The following is a 12,980-nucleotide window of genomic DNA, read 5'->3' as shown; positions in this document are numbered from 1 at the left end:
GATTTTATCTTACGTGAGTACGTACCATAAAGAAAGTCCCGTGGCACTTCTTTCGTGCAATCGCAGAGAACGCTCTGAGCCGAATGCCCGGGTTTGACGCGTACATTTTATTCAACTTCAAAACAATCCAGAGATGCGTTTCGAACGAACGCAACGTCACAACATGCGTTGCAAGTCTGAACCGCGATTGACAGACGATGAGTTGCCTCCTCCTGCCCGTCGTAAATACGGCACTCACCTCACACCCGCTTTGCGGGGACGAGCAGCAAGTCACAACTCTGGCGCGCAAGCGAGAAGGCTTTAGCCAGGCACACTGCACATACCAAATGCGAGGTTGAGTGGTACGTCGTTCTAGAAAGATAATCCAGACCATGGGAAGCACTATCCACCCGCAGAAGTACAATGTCGCATTTCATCGCGAAACGAACGCGTCCACAACACACAGGAGGCGATGCACACACACACACACACAGCTTCGGTCGCTGCATTGGCTTAGCTGCAAGCTTCGTTCGGACAATCAGCGATGCTACGACGATACAGAGCTGCGTGAGGACGACGTGCTAACCCCTTCACGTATTTAAAAACACAGGGGCAAAGAACTAGGTTCATCGGAAGCAAAAAATCTTTCCTCCATTATAGTGCCTGAAATATACTGGCTAGTGTGCCGAGGGCGGGCTCCAGGAGGGCGCCGGGAGCGATGTACGCGGCCGTCTGCCGCTTGGGGCGCTGCCGTGCGGGAGTGTGCGCGTTCATCCGGCCCGAGCAGATCGCGCGGTTACCTCCGAGCTGCGTAGCAGACGGCAGCGGCAGAACTTTCCATTCCCGCTTGCGACGAAAGCGAGCGAAAGCGACGGGAATTCTGTCGCGCAACCAAAATTTGTCCCGACCATTCGACAAAAACGATCATCGCGCGACAAAGCGACGGAATTCCTGCCGCTCTCACTCGCTTTCGTCGCAAGTGCGAACGAGCCTTTATGCGCAATCTCCGCCCCAGATAAAACAAGCTCTTGCTTGTCGCCTGAGCATACGGTTGATATCTGACTACGTTACACTGTGCTTGCCAGTGTATTTAAACGATGTCACTAGGTTTGAAACGTACGCGCTCGGCGTGCAGCTTTGTAAACGCAAGCGGTTTCACATACGCACGCTATTTTGCTGCTAATAGAGTTTTAGTACAGCGTTTGTGGCCTTTGCATACGCTAAACGCTAAATTTTTGCGTCCCGCTACGTGACACCGCGATGGGAGTTTTAGTAGAGCGTCTCATCAGTTTTGCGTAGCGACACACTAATGCATACGGCGCCATCTGTCAAATGTTTTCCGAAATGTCTCGCCGGCTGATCTGCTAGCGGAGTGCCGGAGTGTTTGGACATTTTACGACTATCCAAACAAGTGCAAACACACGCTTTCCCGTCAGTGTTGAATGCAACACATGGGTGCAGCTTGTCAGAACACGGGTTCTCGCTGATCGAGTGCAGCGTTGGTTTGCTCTTCGCCTTCACGTTCATCGCCGCTGATAAAGCGATCCGATCCGGCGCGTTTTGTGCACGGGTTCTGTGTCGGTTGAAAATGTCTTTTTTCACATGCCGCCGGTAGTAGGAATTACAACCACCGCAAAATAACACCCGGCACCAACGGGGCCACATCTGAGACCGCGCTTTTTGGATTAACAGTGCGCGGTGCACCAAAGGGAACGAGCGCACGATTCTCCCCACGCGGCTGCGAGTTCGCCGCCGATACCAACTGCAGCCCTGCAGCTACGTACACCGCGAAAGGGCAAGGCCAGGCCGCACACATGCGGCCAGGTCATTCGTTCGCTTTTCCAGCCTGTGTCCATGGTGTCTACAGAGATGAAAAAGCCGGAAGAGCTGGCCCGTAGCAGACGGCAGTCTGTGGGAGCGCAATAGCGGAAGTACGTCACCGCTGAGGAGCGGAGCATCATGGGAGGGGAGGCCAACAGCGAAGAAACAGTTGAAAGGAGGAGGAAATACGGCGCGACGATAATTCGCAGTTTTTGATTTACGATTTCTCAGCTAATACTCATCGCTTTAACAAAATTCTTGCAGGAGGAGATTGCTAATACATTGCTTTATTTGGTTACATGTACATCCATGCATCGGCGGAAGGCATTTCAGGACCCCTTTAAAGGAGATCGTCCGTAACTTCCGGCACGCCCGTCATGGGAAATTTTTTTGTCACGGTGGGTGGGCGTTCCTCCCACTTCCGGAACTGCTGTGTTGCTTGCTTCCGTGTTCTCCTCAGTTAATTCAAAGAAATGGAGTTGCTTAGTTATGACTCCCAGGATAGTTTTTTTTTTAGGCATGTCGGAGGCATGTTTTCTAGGCATGCTTAATTGATTGATTGTAGGGTTTAACGAGCCGACGCAACGCAGGCGATGAGGCGCGCCGTAGTAGAGGACTCCGGATTAATTTTGACCACCTGGGGATCTTTAACGTGCGCCGAAATCTTGTACACACGGGGGGTTTTGATTTTCGCCTCCATCAGAAAATCGGCCGCCGCGGCCGGGTATCGAATCCGCGACCTCGTGCTCAGCAGCGCAACGCCAGCCACTGAGCCACCGCGGTGGGTGTCGGAGAGTAGATAACTGGCCGGCCATGCGCCCACATGTGTTTCAGGACCTAGCAATGAGCCCGTATTTAGGCCGCGTCGCCAACGTGTAGGTTCCATGCATGCTTTTATCCTAAGTATCCCTTCTCTTTCCGGGCCTAACACTGACGATTCGGCCGGACCGAAGCATTTAAATTTCTCCACAAAGGATAGACAGCCACTGAGCCACTTTGCCGGGTGTCGGAGAGTAGTTAACTGGCCTGCCATGCGCCCACGTATTTAGGCCGCGTCGTCAACGTCTAGGTTCCATGCTATTATAGAAAACCTAACTATCCCTTCTCTAACACTGACGACCCGGCCAGACGGAAGCATTCAAATTTCTCCACAAAGAACACACACTTTGTTATAAATTACGAAAATTGCGCTAAAAGGAAAAACAAAAGAACGACGACAGACAATGCTCTGTCTGTCGTCCTTCCTCTGTTTGTCCTTTTAGCGCAATTTTCGTTATTCATAATGCATTAACTAGCCCAACAGCACGTTTTACACACTTTATTCCTCGGATGCAGGCACTTCTTTCTTCTTTACTTGCAGGCAGGGAGGCACGACCGTCTTTGCCCCCGAGCTCGCACAATGCGAGGCGGGGTTCCCCTGCTCGCCCCTCTCCAGCTCGAGGAGAGGGCTTTCGCGGCACGGGCCCGGAGGCGCAACACGTGGGAAGAAAGACAGGGATTACAAGCAGTGGGATTTTGAGATAGGGGCGGAAGCGCTGCACAGCTTCGTAGCTACGGCAAGTCGGCAGCGCGTTCCGTCCGCCGTGCGTGCTCTGATCACGTGGAGAGAGATGGCTGCAGGCAGCCAGCGTTATATCCTTCGCAATTTTACCGACGAGCTCGACTGGAAACTGGTGCACAGGGGTTTCCCCAGGCATCAAATCAAGAGGGGGTGTCTCAATGGCTCTGCGGGGGGGGGGGTTCAAAAACTAGAAAAAGCTGTTTTTTTGTCCCACTAGTTAAATAATAGACGTCTGTTAACTAAACGCTCATCCCCGTGACGTACGTTTTTCATTTTCTATATATATACATATATATACAATATACACCTGAGAGGCGGTGCTTTCTATTCAATCTAAGAAAAAAACAAATTTAGAGAAATTCATTTTTTCCCATGAAAGGTCCGTATTCAGTTTTTTTTTTAAATTTCTCGCCATTTTTCAATGTATAAGGACATTTTCGAACTTGTTACCAGGGCCAGTGACGAAATTTGAGTTCCTGAAACAATGTTTAGGTAGTACACGAATTATGCAGCACTTATAAATCAGACACCGATTGTACGCTCCCGATTTATTAAAACGCCAGGATTAGCTTCCGTAGCGCTTTTCGCTACTCCCTGGCTGGTAGCAATGTGCTCACAGCGTGGTCAGCCTCAAACCACTTTGCCCCTTTCCTTTGAAAGCCTTTTTTGTGTGCACATACGAACTTGCCACGAGCTGTAGAAAAAAAGGAAATAAATACATGCAACGCTAACAGCAAGCTCGGGGGCGCACTTTTGTTTATTTTGCCCGAGGCTACTGCCAAGAATAGCAGACGGGCAGCCCGCGCATGCGCAGATCGATACTGAAAAAGGTCCATACAAGGACTGACAAGAGTGAAATTTGGGGATTCAAGGGGGGGGGTGTCCAGAAAATCTAGGGGGGGTCTACACACCCCCTAGGGGGGGTGTAGGGAAATCACTGCTGGTGCACTTCGTCGATCCCAGCTGAAAAAAACCATTGGCCGACCAATTGGTCCAATTTGCCACCCAATGGGTCCAAATGGAATCCCAATGGGTCCAAATGGAAACCCAATTGGCCCAATTGGCCCTATTGGAGCGATCCGAATTGGGCCCATTGGGCCCATTGGCTCGATTAGGATGGCCAGTTGGCCCAATTGGACCCATTGGCTCCAACTATAAAGTTAATACTACTGACTGCTCCAACATGATGACCCAATCGGGGAGCCATTTTGGATAGTATTTGGATAGTATTCAATTACGACATCAATTGGCTGAAATTTAATTCTCTCTCTCACTCTTAATTTGAAACCTTCAGAAATGTTCAGAACTTCAACCTTTACAAATGTATATTTATGAGGCAATTAATTTTCATATTACAATCAGCAATTCAAGATAAAGTCCTTAAAAAAACATAACAAACACTAATGAAAACTTTCCGACACGAGTAGCAAAATTGTTTTGAAATAAAACCCAGATCCAATCCAATCGAATCCAATCCATAGACGGACAGTGGACAAGTTGTATTCAACGTGGTGTTGGCGGTGTAGATTGTAGGCGTGTTGGTCGGTTGCACACGTAGTCTTCTCTGACTGCATTGGAAATTTCAGGTGGTCTGCAAGAGTGTGAGAAGGGAGAAGTGGCGACGATGATGTCGCACACCCATAGCAGTGTGTTTCAAGATGCATCTTTACGCTGAACGCCGCTAAGCCTCGCACCGAAGGAAGCGTGTCTGTGTTTATGTGAGTATACTGTTTATATGTGAGTTTTCCTTGCCATTTTCACTCCTCATAGCGTGAGCGGTGTTATCAAGAATTAATTTGTCTGCCTAAATATATTTCAGGGCTGTTCATGTTACGATTGACGGGTTCACGACATCGCCGTGCAACGCAGTTCGCCATGCACGGGACGTTGTTGAAGAGGTGAGCTCACGCCACGCAAAATTTCAGTGCCTTGTGGTTTATTATAAAGTTAACCCATTGTTCGCTTTTGCCACTCACTTTGTGAAGGTCCAGCCAGCCTGCGGCGAGCGGAGCGCGGCATGGACAATGGCCTGTGAAAAATTGCTTAAACGACGAACTGTCTGCATGCTGTGTATACAAACAGAGCAATAAAGATATTCATTCATTCCAAGAGTTCTTGTATTTGTGATACAGGTAACCAGCGCACTGCAGCGGCAGCTCAGATGGAGTGGCTGCGGCAATGGGATGAACCAACTAAAAGTGCAACAAGTTGGCGGCAAATGGGAAGACCTATTGGCGTTCCAATGGGTCGGCCAATAGGTCGCCTAATTGGACGGCCAATGGGTCGCCCATTTGGACGGCCAATGGGTCGCCCAATTGGCCGGCCAATGGGTACGCCAATGGATGCCTAAAACATTATTGGCCGACCAATTGGTCGACCAATTGGCCGACCTATTGGAACGCCAATAGGTCGGCCAATGGTTTTTTTCGGCTGGGATCAGGTACCCCCCAACCGTGTATGCAGCGCCTGCGGCATCGTCGTCAGGCGGACGGGTTTGCTGCTGTGCGGCCACTGCCTGTGCGGAACCTGCCACCTGCAACAGAGGCAGCTGGGCGGGTCCCTGTGCTGCCCGTTGGACGGCGAAGCGTGCCCTCAAAAGCGCGTCCAGTGGACGACGTTCCCTGCCGCGGACATGGACAGAGCGGTAAGACGGGCTATGTTGAAATCGTGAGACGAGCCACCTTTTTTTTTCATCTTAAAAGTTTTGCAAAATGGCCGCCCTTTTGCGAGAGAGCTCATTGTTCTGATTTTAACCCAACCGGCCGGACCGGTTTATGCGCGACTGGTTAATGACGTTTTTTAACGGCTCTTACCTGCCTTCGTCCACCCAGCATGCGTGACGGTATACTAGTTTACCAAGCGAAACACCGTGGCAATTTCAGTTTTCAGTCAAGTTAATGGAAGTAATGGCATGGTAGCACCCATGTAGCAGCACTTTGTATAGTGCCCAAAATGTTGCTTGGACCCCTAGGTGCATACAGGTGCCGTCAGAAGTAATTGGAGCACGGGAGCTGTAGCCAAACCGCATAGGAGCGCCGTGTCTGCATCGGCGGCAAACCGAAGGACGAGAACACGCATGCGCGGCTGCCGACGGCGATAGTCAAACCACTTCTTTTAACCTGGCTTCTTGCGTTCATCGCAGCACTCTCGGCGATGGCGCTGATAGCAGACCAATATCTGACAACGTCTTTGGCACACTTCCAAAGCACGCGAGCTGCCGGAGAAGCGGCGCCCTCACAGGGATCTGCAGTGACAGTTTTTTTTTTCTTCAAATATTTGTAGGTGTGTATGCTCTCAGCGCCATCGCCGAGCCCAGTATGCTGCGAAGAATTCTCGAAGCCAGCTTAAGGAAGTGTGGAAGTGTTTTGAGAAGTATATGTGGGCTGTCGCCGTTGCCAGGCGCGCATGCGTGTTCTCGTCCTTTCGTTTGCCGCCGATGCAGCTACACTGCGCTCCTATGCGGTTCGGCCACAGCTCCCGTGCTCCAATTACTTCTGACAGCACCTGTACATGGCTGGTGTTGGGTCCGAGGACGAGATAGGTTTCAAAAATAGCACACTGTTAAAATGGAAGATCAGGTTCAGAGCATCAATTAAAAAGTAAACAAGTTCGAGCACTGAAGGAGTCAACACATCGCAGCATGCTCTAGTAACCACAAATAGGATCCCCCAATCCATTTCTCATAGCTTTAAAGGAGCCATGAAGAGAAAATGCAAGTTGGTTTTATTCGAAAGATTTCGTGTTTTATAGTGCCCCCAGCGCTTGTCCGGATACAAACGGTGCTTTATTCACTGAGAAGTTAAACAATTTAGGTTAAAATTTTGATTTTCCCGCTCAATCGTGCGTTTTCGTGGTCCCAAGTGACATCACTAGAACCGACCGCTCTGCAGCCTAGAATACCTTCATTCACGCATCCGCCGTACAGGGTAGAGACACGTATACGCTGGCGCCGCCATTTTCGGTTGCTCGCTCGCCGCCGAAGCAAGTCATTGTGTCAAAACCGCGCTAAAATTATCGCTGCAACGCGGTTTACTGAAGAAGTTTGAATCATATTGTCTGTTTCGCGTTGCTAGGTCTCGTGGGAAACGAAAAGAATAACGCGTTGAGCCCGTTGGCCCAATTGCGGCGGCACGGGACCGTTCAAAGGTTGTCTCCACCCTGTACAGCGGTGTTGGTTTGTTCCCGCGTTTCTTTACGTTCCGTAACCTAGATGGCGCCACCATACCGTGGCAAGCGTTTGGTTTGTTTTTGCCCGCATTTAAACCTGGCTTGTTTTTGTTCTGGGAGAAAATATTCGTTCCCTGAAACAGTGCTTGCTCGACAAATGGGGTCACGTAAGACACCGTTGCTTGCGTCAATCGTCCAGTGTCGTCTGAGACAACCCCAAGCCCCGTAGTGCTGTGCAGCAAAACACCAAGCATGCTGTGCGCAGTACGAACAGCAGAACGCATCAGTACTTCTATATTACATGTGCTTTCGTAACTTCCACTGTTTGTCCCATCATTCTTATTGCTTTGTAAAGAATGTGCCCTAAATTTAAGCGCAAATCGCTCGTTCGTCTCGTTTGTAAGTTCTACCTAATTTGCGTCTGCTTCTGCCAGCCTCCGCCAATCGCAGAGCTTAGCTCATGTGACGACATAGGTTCTGTTGCGGGAAATGAGCTGGTGGGTCGCATGACCATTCCCGTTTTTCCTAATTATGTAGCTTATTTGAGCGAAGTTTACGTTAAAAGTGGTGTCAGTATGATTCTAACGAGGCAATCTTTTGAATGAACCAAACTTGTGTTTTCTCTTCATGGCTCCTTTAAATACATGGAGGCACTTCGCAGGGGGAAAAAGTACCCTTCGTATAAGCAGGGGCGGATCCAGGTTTTTTCTGAAGGGAGGGTCAGCTTCTATAAGCGATGATAATGATGATGATGATGAGGAGGAAGAGCATAGCTTTTGTACTCACCAAAATTTTGGATAACCAAAAATACAAGAAAAAAATTTCATCAGCTAGACTTCTTCTATAACCTGAGGGGTCATCTTCTTGGGCGGGGTATAACTTGCAAAGTTAAGCCCTGACCACCCCCCTGCCCCCCCTCTGGATCCTCCAATGCTTGTAAGCACTTCACCTCTTAACCGAAATACAACCTTGCCTAATTTGAAATATCTAATTCACTCAACTCCAATCTGGCTTTAGAGACATATTTTCACAAAAAAAAAACCATTACAAATATAGGAAAACCTTGAAATTTCCCACTACATGTCAATAGAGGCATAATGGGAGAAACAATAAAGATATCAGTGTGTTAGCCATTGGTTAGCTTTCGAGTGGTACGATCATAAAGAACTGAAGGCACCACTACAGTTGCACAGTAGTGTTTCTTGGCAGTAGAGTTGAATGCCGGCCACCAATCATAAAAACAAGTAAATCCCTGAGACATCATCAGAGCAGGGCAAGAAAGCGCTTGGTGAGTCGCCACTGCTTCATTTGTTATCCTGGATATATAGAGTAATCATTTGAAGTTTGCATCAAAATTGATATAAGCGGTATTGTGACAAAGTGGTCTGTTTAAAGGAGCACTGACACCAATTTTCGGCGTTAATAATATTGCACAGTTCGCTTCCTTCACTCAACAGAATACCCTGGCTGAAATATGAGCGCCCGCGACGCAAAGAACATAGTTCAATTGGATCTCATTTATCGCGCCAACGGAGCAGCGCGTGGAGCGGCACTCAGCAAATGGACATCAGCGTGACATCACCCCGTGAAGCCAAAAGAAGTGATGCGACAGCGCTCGCCAAAAACTCGTGACGTCACTTCACATGCGTGGCCCCACGAGTGGCGAGCGGGCACCGGTGACGTCCGCACAAAGTGGTGAGGTCAGGCCGGGATTCTGTCATATGCGCCGTTCGGGATGAAAGTGCGGGAATTGGAAACAAACGATTTTCAGGCCGTTCAATGTAATTAACTATCGTGCGCTGAAGTAGTTGAAGTGCTGTTTCAGGTTCGCCAGACCATTAAGCATCGATAAAAGCAATAAAAGTGTAACATAAAATTTTCGTGTCAGTGCTCCTTTAACACGGCAAACTTGTATTTCATCTTCATGGTCCCTCTAGTATTTAACTTCCATGTAATGGCAAGAAATGGGTTTTCATTGTCCTCGGTACTTTCAATACACCACATGCACAGACGCTTGATATGAAACTGCTGTTCTCAGCCCGTTGTATTTGTTTTTTTCTCTCCGTAGGTCTACTGCTGGAACCAAGACAACGGCTGCAGCACCATAGTTGCGCTTGGTCAGCTGACCGATCACTTTTACCAAGAATGCAGACACCACACGGTCGCCTGTCGAAAGTGCTCAACGAAGATTCTTTACAACAGCCTATGTTCACACCTCAGAACGTGCACTGGTACTCAGGAACCCGGCCTGACGGAGGGTGCCCAGGTGCCAGTTGACAATGAGCAAACCACAGAGCTCACAGCACTGAAGACTACACTCTCTACCGCGACCTTGCGGATGGAGCGGCAGCTTGGAGACCTAAAAGGCCTTCTTGAACGGCTCTCGTCGGAGGGCAACTTGCAGTCTGGCCACATGAACGAACTCTCCCACTCCATGAACGACCTAAAGGAAGCGCAGACTGACCAGATAAGCGACGTTTCCCGCACCGTGTGCAGCCTGAAGGAAGTGCAGACTAACCAGGGGAACTTAATATCCCTCTCCGTGAATAACCTGAAGGAAACGCTGCAACGCAACTTGGAGGCCGTCATCAGCCAAAACCGCAACCTTACTGCCCGCCGTGCGGCAGACATTGATGTCATGAAGGACGTTGTCGTGGAAACTGGCAAGGAGACCTTCCGGAGGATGGACTCGATCTTGCGCCACATTCTGAGGGCCCGGTTTTCTCACCAGTGGATACTGAAGGGGTACGGCTCGCTGAAAGAGAGGGCTTTGAGGGCGGGCTCGGCCGAGCGTTTCGCCAACGCAGTTTACCTTTGCCACTACCTCATTTTACCGGGAGTGTACCTCAAGAGGGTCGGTTACGAGGTTTCCCTCCACCTCCAGCTGTGTCTGAAAAGAGGCGAGGTGGACGAGTACCTCCAGTGGCCGTTCAACAGGAAGATGACGCTGTCGGTTGTGCATCCAGACTCGGGCGAGAAGCGGTCCATTCAAACCAATCCGGACTGCCGGAGCAATTTTTACTCGAGGCCAACAACCCCTTCCAATGCAACGTTCTTTATCCACACTTGCCTGTACTTGAATGACCTGGAGCGTGAGGGCTACGTCGAGAATGACCAGCTTGAACTGTGTTTTACACTCCTCACCTGACGTGCATTTGTGTGCGTACAACAGGGCCTCCTAGCTGTGTGGTTAATGTATGCAGGGCCAAAGATTTTAGCTTACTGCTTGAGAATGAACAAGAATAGGCATCCACAAAGGCCCCTGGGCGCATGAAAAGCAGCTATATAACACGATTTCTGTGGCGATATTCGTTAGCTCATCATTCGTTCGTCATACGGCTGTCTCAGAATGAGCATATTGGTAAAATACGGATGAAGTGACTATATTTTTGAAGTTGTCAACTGTTGGAATTGGCATGTTTGTGATGTGTGGCAATGTTAATGTACGCAGAGAGCACACCTACAAAGGAGGATGGCCACAACTTCATGAATTACCTGATTCAGAAATTTCAGCAAACAATCACCATTTCAATCAACATTAACGTCCACTGATGTTAACTTTGAATGCTAACGCTGAATCACAAAAATCTAGCTGAAGTTGTCGTGCTTGCCACATGGCAAATCAATGCAAGGCAGGCAGTTCTTCATGAGCATCGAATGCATTGAACGTACCTGGCTCCATTTGGAGCAGTATGTCCGTACCTGATGTGTGCATGGTTAGAGGGGGATTTAGAGAAAAGAATACGATGAAATTTACAATACTCACTATGCCTATTTCATAAACTCTAATGCTGTCAGTGTTGCGTGTGCTTTAATTGTGAAAATATTGAGCAAGCAAAGTTGATAGCGTGACTCCTGAGGATATTCAACGCAGAAGGCGTTGAGGCGTTCTGCATTACCAAGGAAAATGACACATGCGTGAGCACACCATCTCTGGCTTTGCACACTAAAGAAGAAGCCTATCTAGAGCTTCAATCACATTCTCTGTGAAAGCTGCGCCTCCCGTATTTTTTTATTTCAGCGTTTCTGCACATTTATATTTATGTTGCCTTTCCTGTCAGTAAGCCGTCAGTTGATGTCTAGCGCTCGTCCCGCACGTGTCACTCTGTCTTCCTCTATCCCCGTCTAGTGCGCTTTTTACCATGTCGAAGTCCTGAATATATCTTGTTTCATGTATGTTCCGTCCACTGTTGAGCACATGCCCTCATTCTATACATGCTGCATTCTTTTTCTCAGCATTATGCCAGTAGTGCGGTTCATGTTGTGCTGATTGTTTGAACGTTTTTCTATGTTCCATTAAATTTTTCTGCAAGCGTGTTTCAGTGTTGTGTCACAGTTTACTGCTCCTGTGAAAAGGTGCGGTCTTCGCAAGGCATTGCCATTTTTCTTTAGACTTGACCTTCCAGGCGATCTGAAATGAATAAAATTGAAGTTTAAACGATATACTCGTGTAGTTGGGCCAGTGGGGGTATTTTCGTCTCCTCCATTTCTGCCGCTTCCCATTGGCTAGATGGCTATTGTTTGGAAAAGTTGAAACCGTATGGCACTGGCCTTTTCTGCACCAATTATGTGTTTATCCAGGGCTGCAAATTTGGTTATGTAGAAGGGGAATGTGTAAAATTTTATGCAACCTTATCTTTCTGCGACAGGACTGCTAAGAAGCTATACCAGGTAGACTGGGAACATTCATTTGGCGAGAAGCAATAAGATTGCGCAGAATTTTGCACAAACTGCACAAGAGGTTGCCAGAACCTATAGCAAGGGAACCAACTGGTTATAAGCTCTCAAGCACGTAAGCAGGAGAATTTCACAATGCATTTTAGCGAATGGCATAAAGAATGCAATTATCGCAACAAAATATTTAAATACAGATGTAACCAGGTGCGAAACAGTATTTCGCTTGACTTTTCAATTTTAAAGAAAAAAGGTTCCTCAGTTCAACCACAAAAGAAAATACCCTTTACTGAAACAATCGCATCGCTTTACTTTTGCACACAAGCTTATTTTGAGTGCTTAGGTTCCCTTCTCTTAAGAATTCTTTGTCAATGGCTTGTTTCGTTCTCATTCTTCACTCGAGTGAAGTAGTGGATTACAAGGATTATAAGAAACTTCGGTAATCAAACTTTCCGACCGCCTTTCACGAGTGTTAACGATTTCAGCGTAGCTCAACACAGGCGTTTCTTCATAAAGTTTACGAACAGTTGTAGCACTTCGAAAACATTTGTGCATGGCAGATGTATTTCTACAATTTCGAAGAGGGTGAGGACCTTGTCTTAAAGAGCCAGAAATTAGGGCCTTGGGCATACAAGCCTGCTTGCATTCGGTCTCCAAAGAGGATATGGAGCAGCTCATCTTTGTTGCTCATTGCCAAGAGCATGGCGAAAGATTCGCATCTGAAGTCAACTATCAGCTTCTCAATTCGAAGGGACAGACAACCCATTTTTTTGGAGTA

The 12,980-nt window shown here is 48.2% G+C and overlaps 1 protein-coding gene and 1 long non-coding RNA gene across 2 annotated transcripts; both read left to right on the top strand.

The window, feature by feature from the left end:
• Positions 1-4,325: 4,325 nt before the first annotated feature.
• LOC144173530 (uncharacterized) lies at positions 4,326-5,574 on the top strand. The gene is made up of 3 exons (XR_013323310.1): positions 4,326-5,079; positions 5,181-5,259; positions 5,347-5,574. It is a non-coding gene; the product is annotated as an uncharacterized LOC144173530 (long non-coding RNA).
• A 192-nt stretch (positions 5,575-5,766) lies between these two features.
• On the top strand, positions 5,767-11,856 carry LOC144173529 (uncharacterized). The gene is made up of 2 exons (XM_077701914.1): positions 5,767-6,005; positions 9,597-11,856. The coding sequence occupies exons 1-2, from the start codon at positions 5,778-5,780 to the stop codon at positions 10,674-10,676; spliced, it is 1,308 nt and encodes a 435-aa protein (XP_077558040.1). The 5' UTR covers positions 5,767-5,777; the 3' UTR covers positions 10,677-11,856.
• The last annotated feature ends 1,124 nt before the right edge of the window (positions 11,857-12,980 follow it).

Source organism: Haemaphysalis longicornis, unplaced genomic scaffold (assembly GCF_048455015.1).
Source record: "Haemaphysalis longicornis isolate Haplotype H1 unplaced genomic scaffold, Haemaphysalis longicornis Haplotype H1 scaffold_3, whole genome shotgun sequence".
NCBI lineage: Eukaryota > Metazoa > Arthropoda > Arachnida > Ixodida > Ixodidae > Haemaphysalis > Haemaphysalis longicornis.
The sequence above is the reverse complement of the archived record's forward strand: the minus strand, read 5'-3'. Positions and strand labels throughout refer to the sequence as shown.

Excerpts from the sequence above, each read along its gene's own strand:
- LOC144173529 (XM_077701914.1), top strand. The coding sequence starts at position 5,778 with ATGGTTTTTTTCGGCTGGGATCAGGTACCCCCCAACCGTGTATGCAGC. Across the intron at positions 6,006-9,596 it reads CCGCGGACATGGACAGAGCG|GTCTACTGCTGGAACCAAGA; the intron begins GTAAGACGGGCT and ends TTCTCTCCGTAG.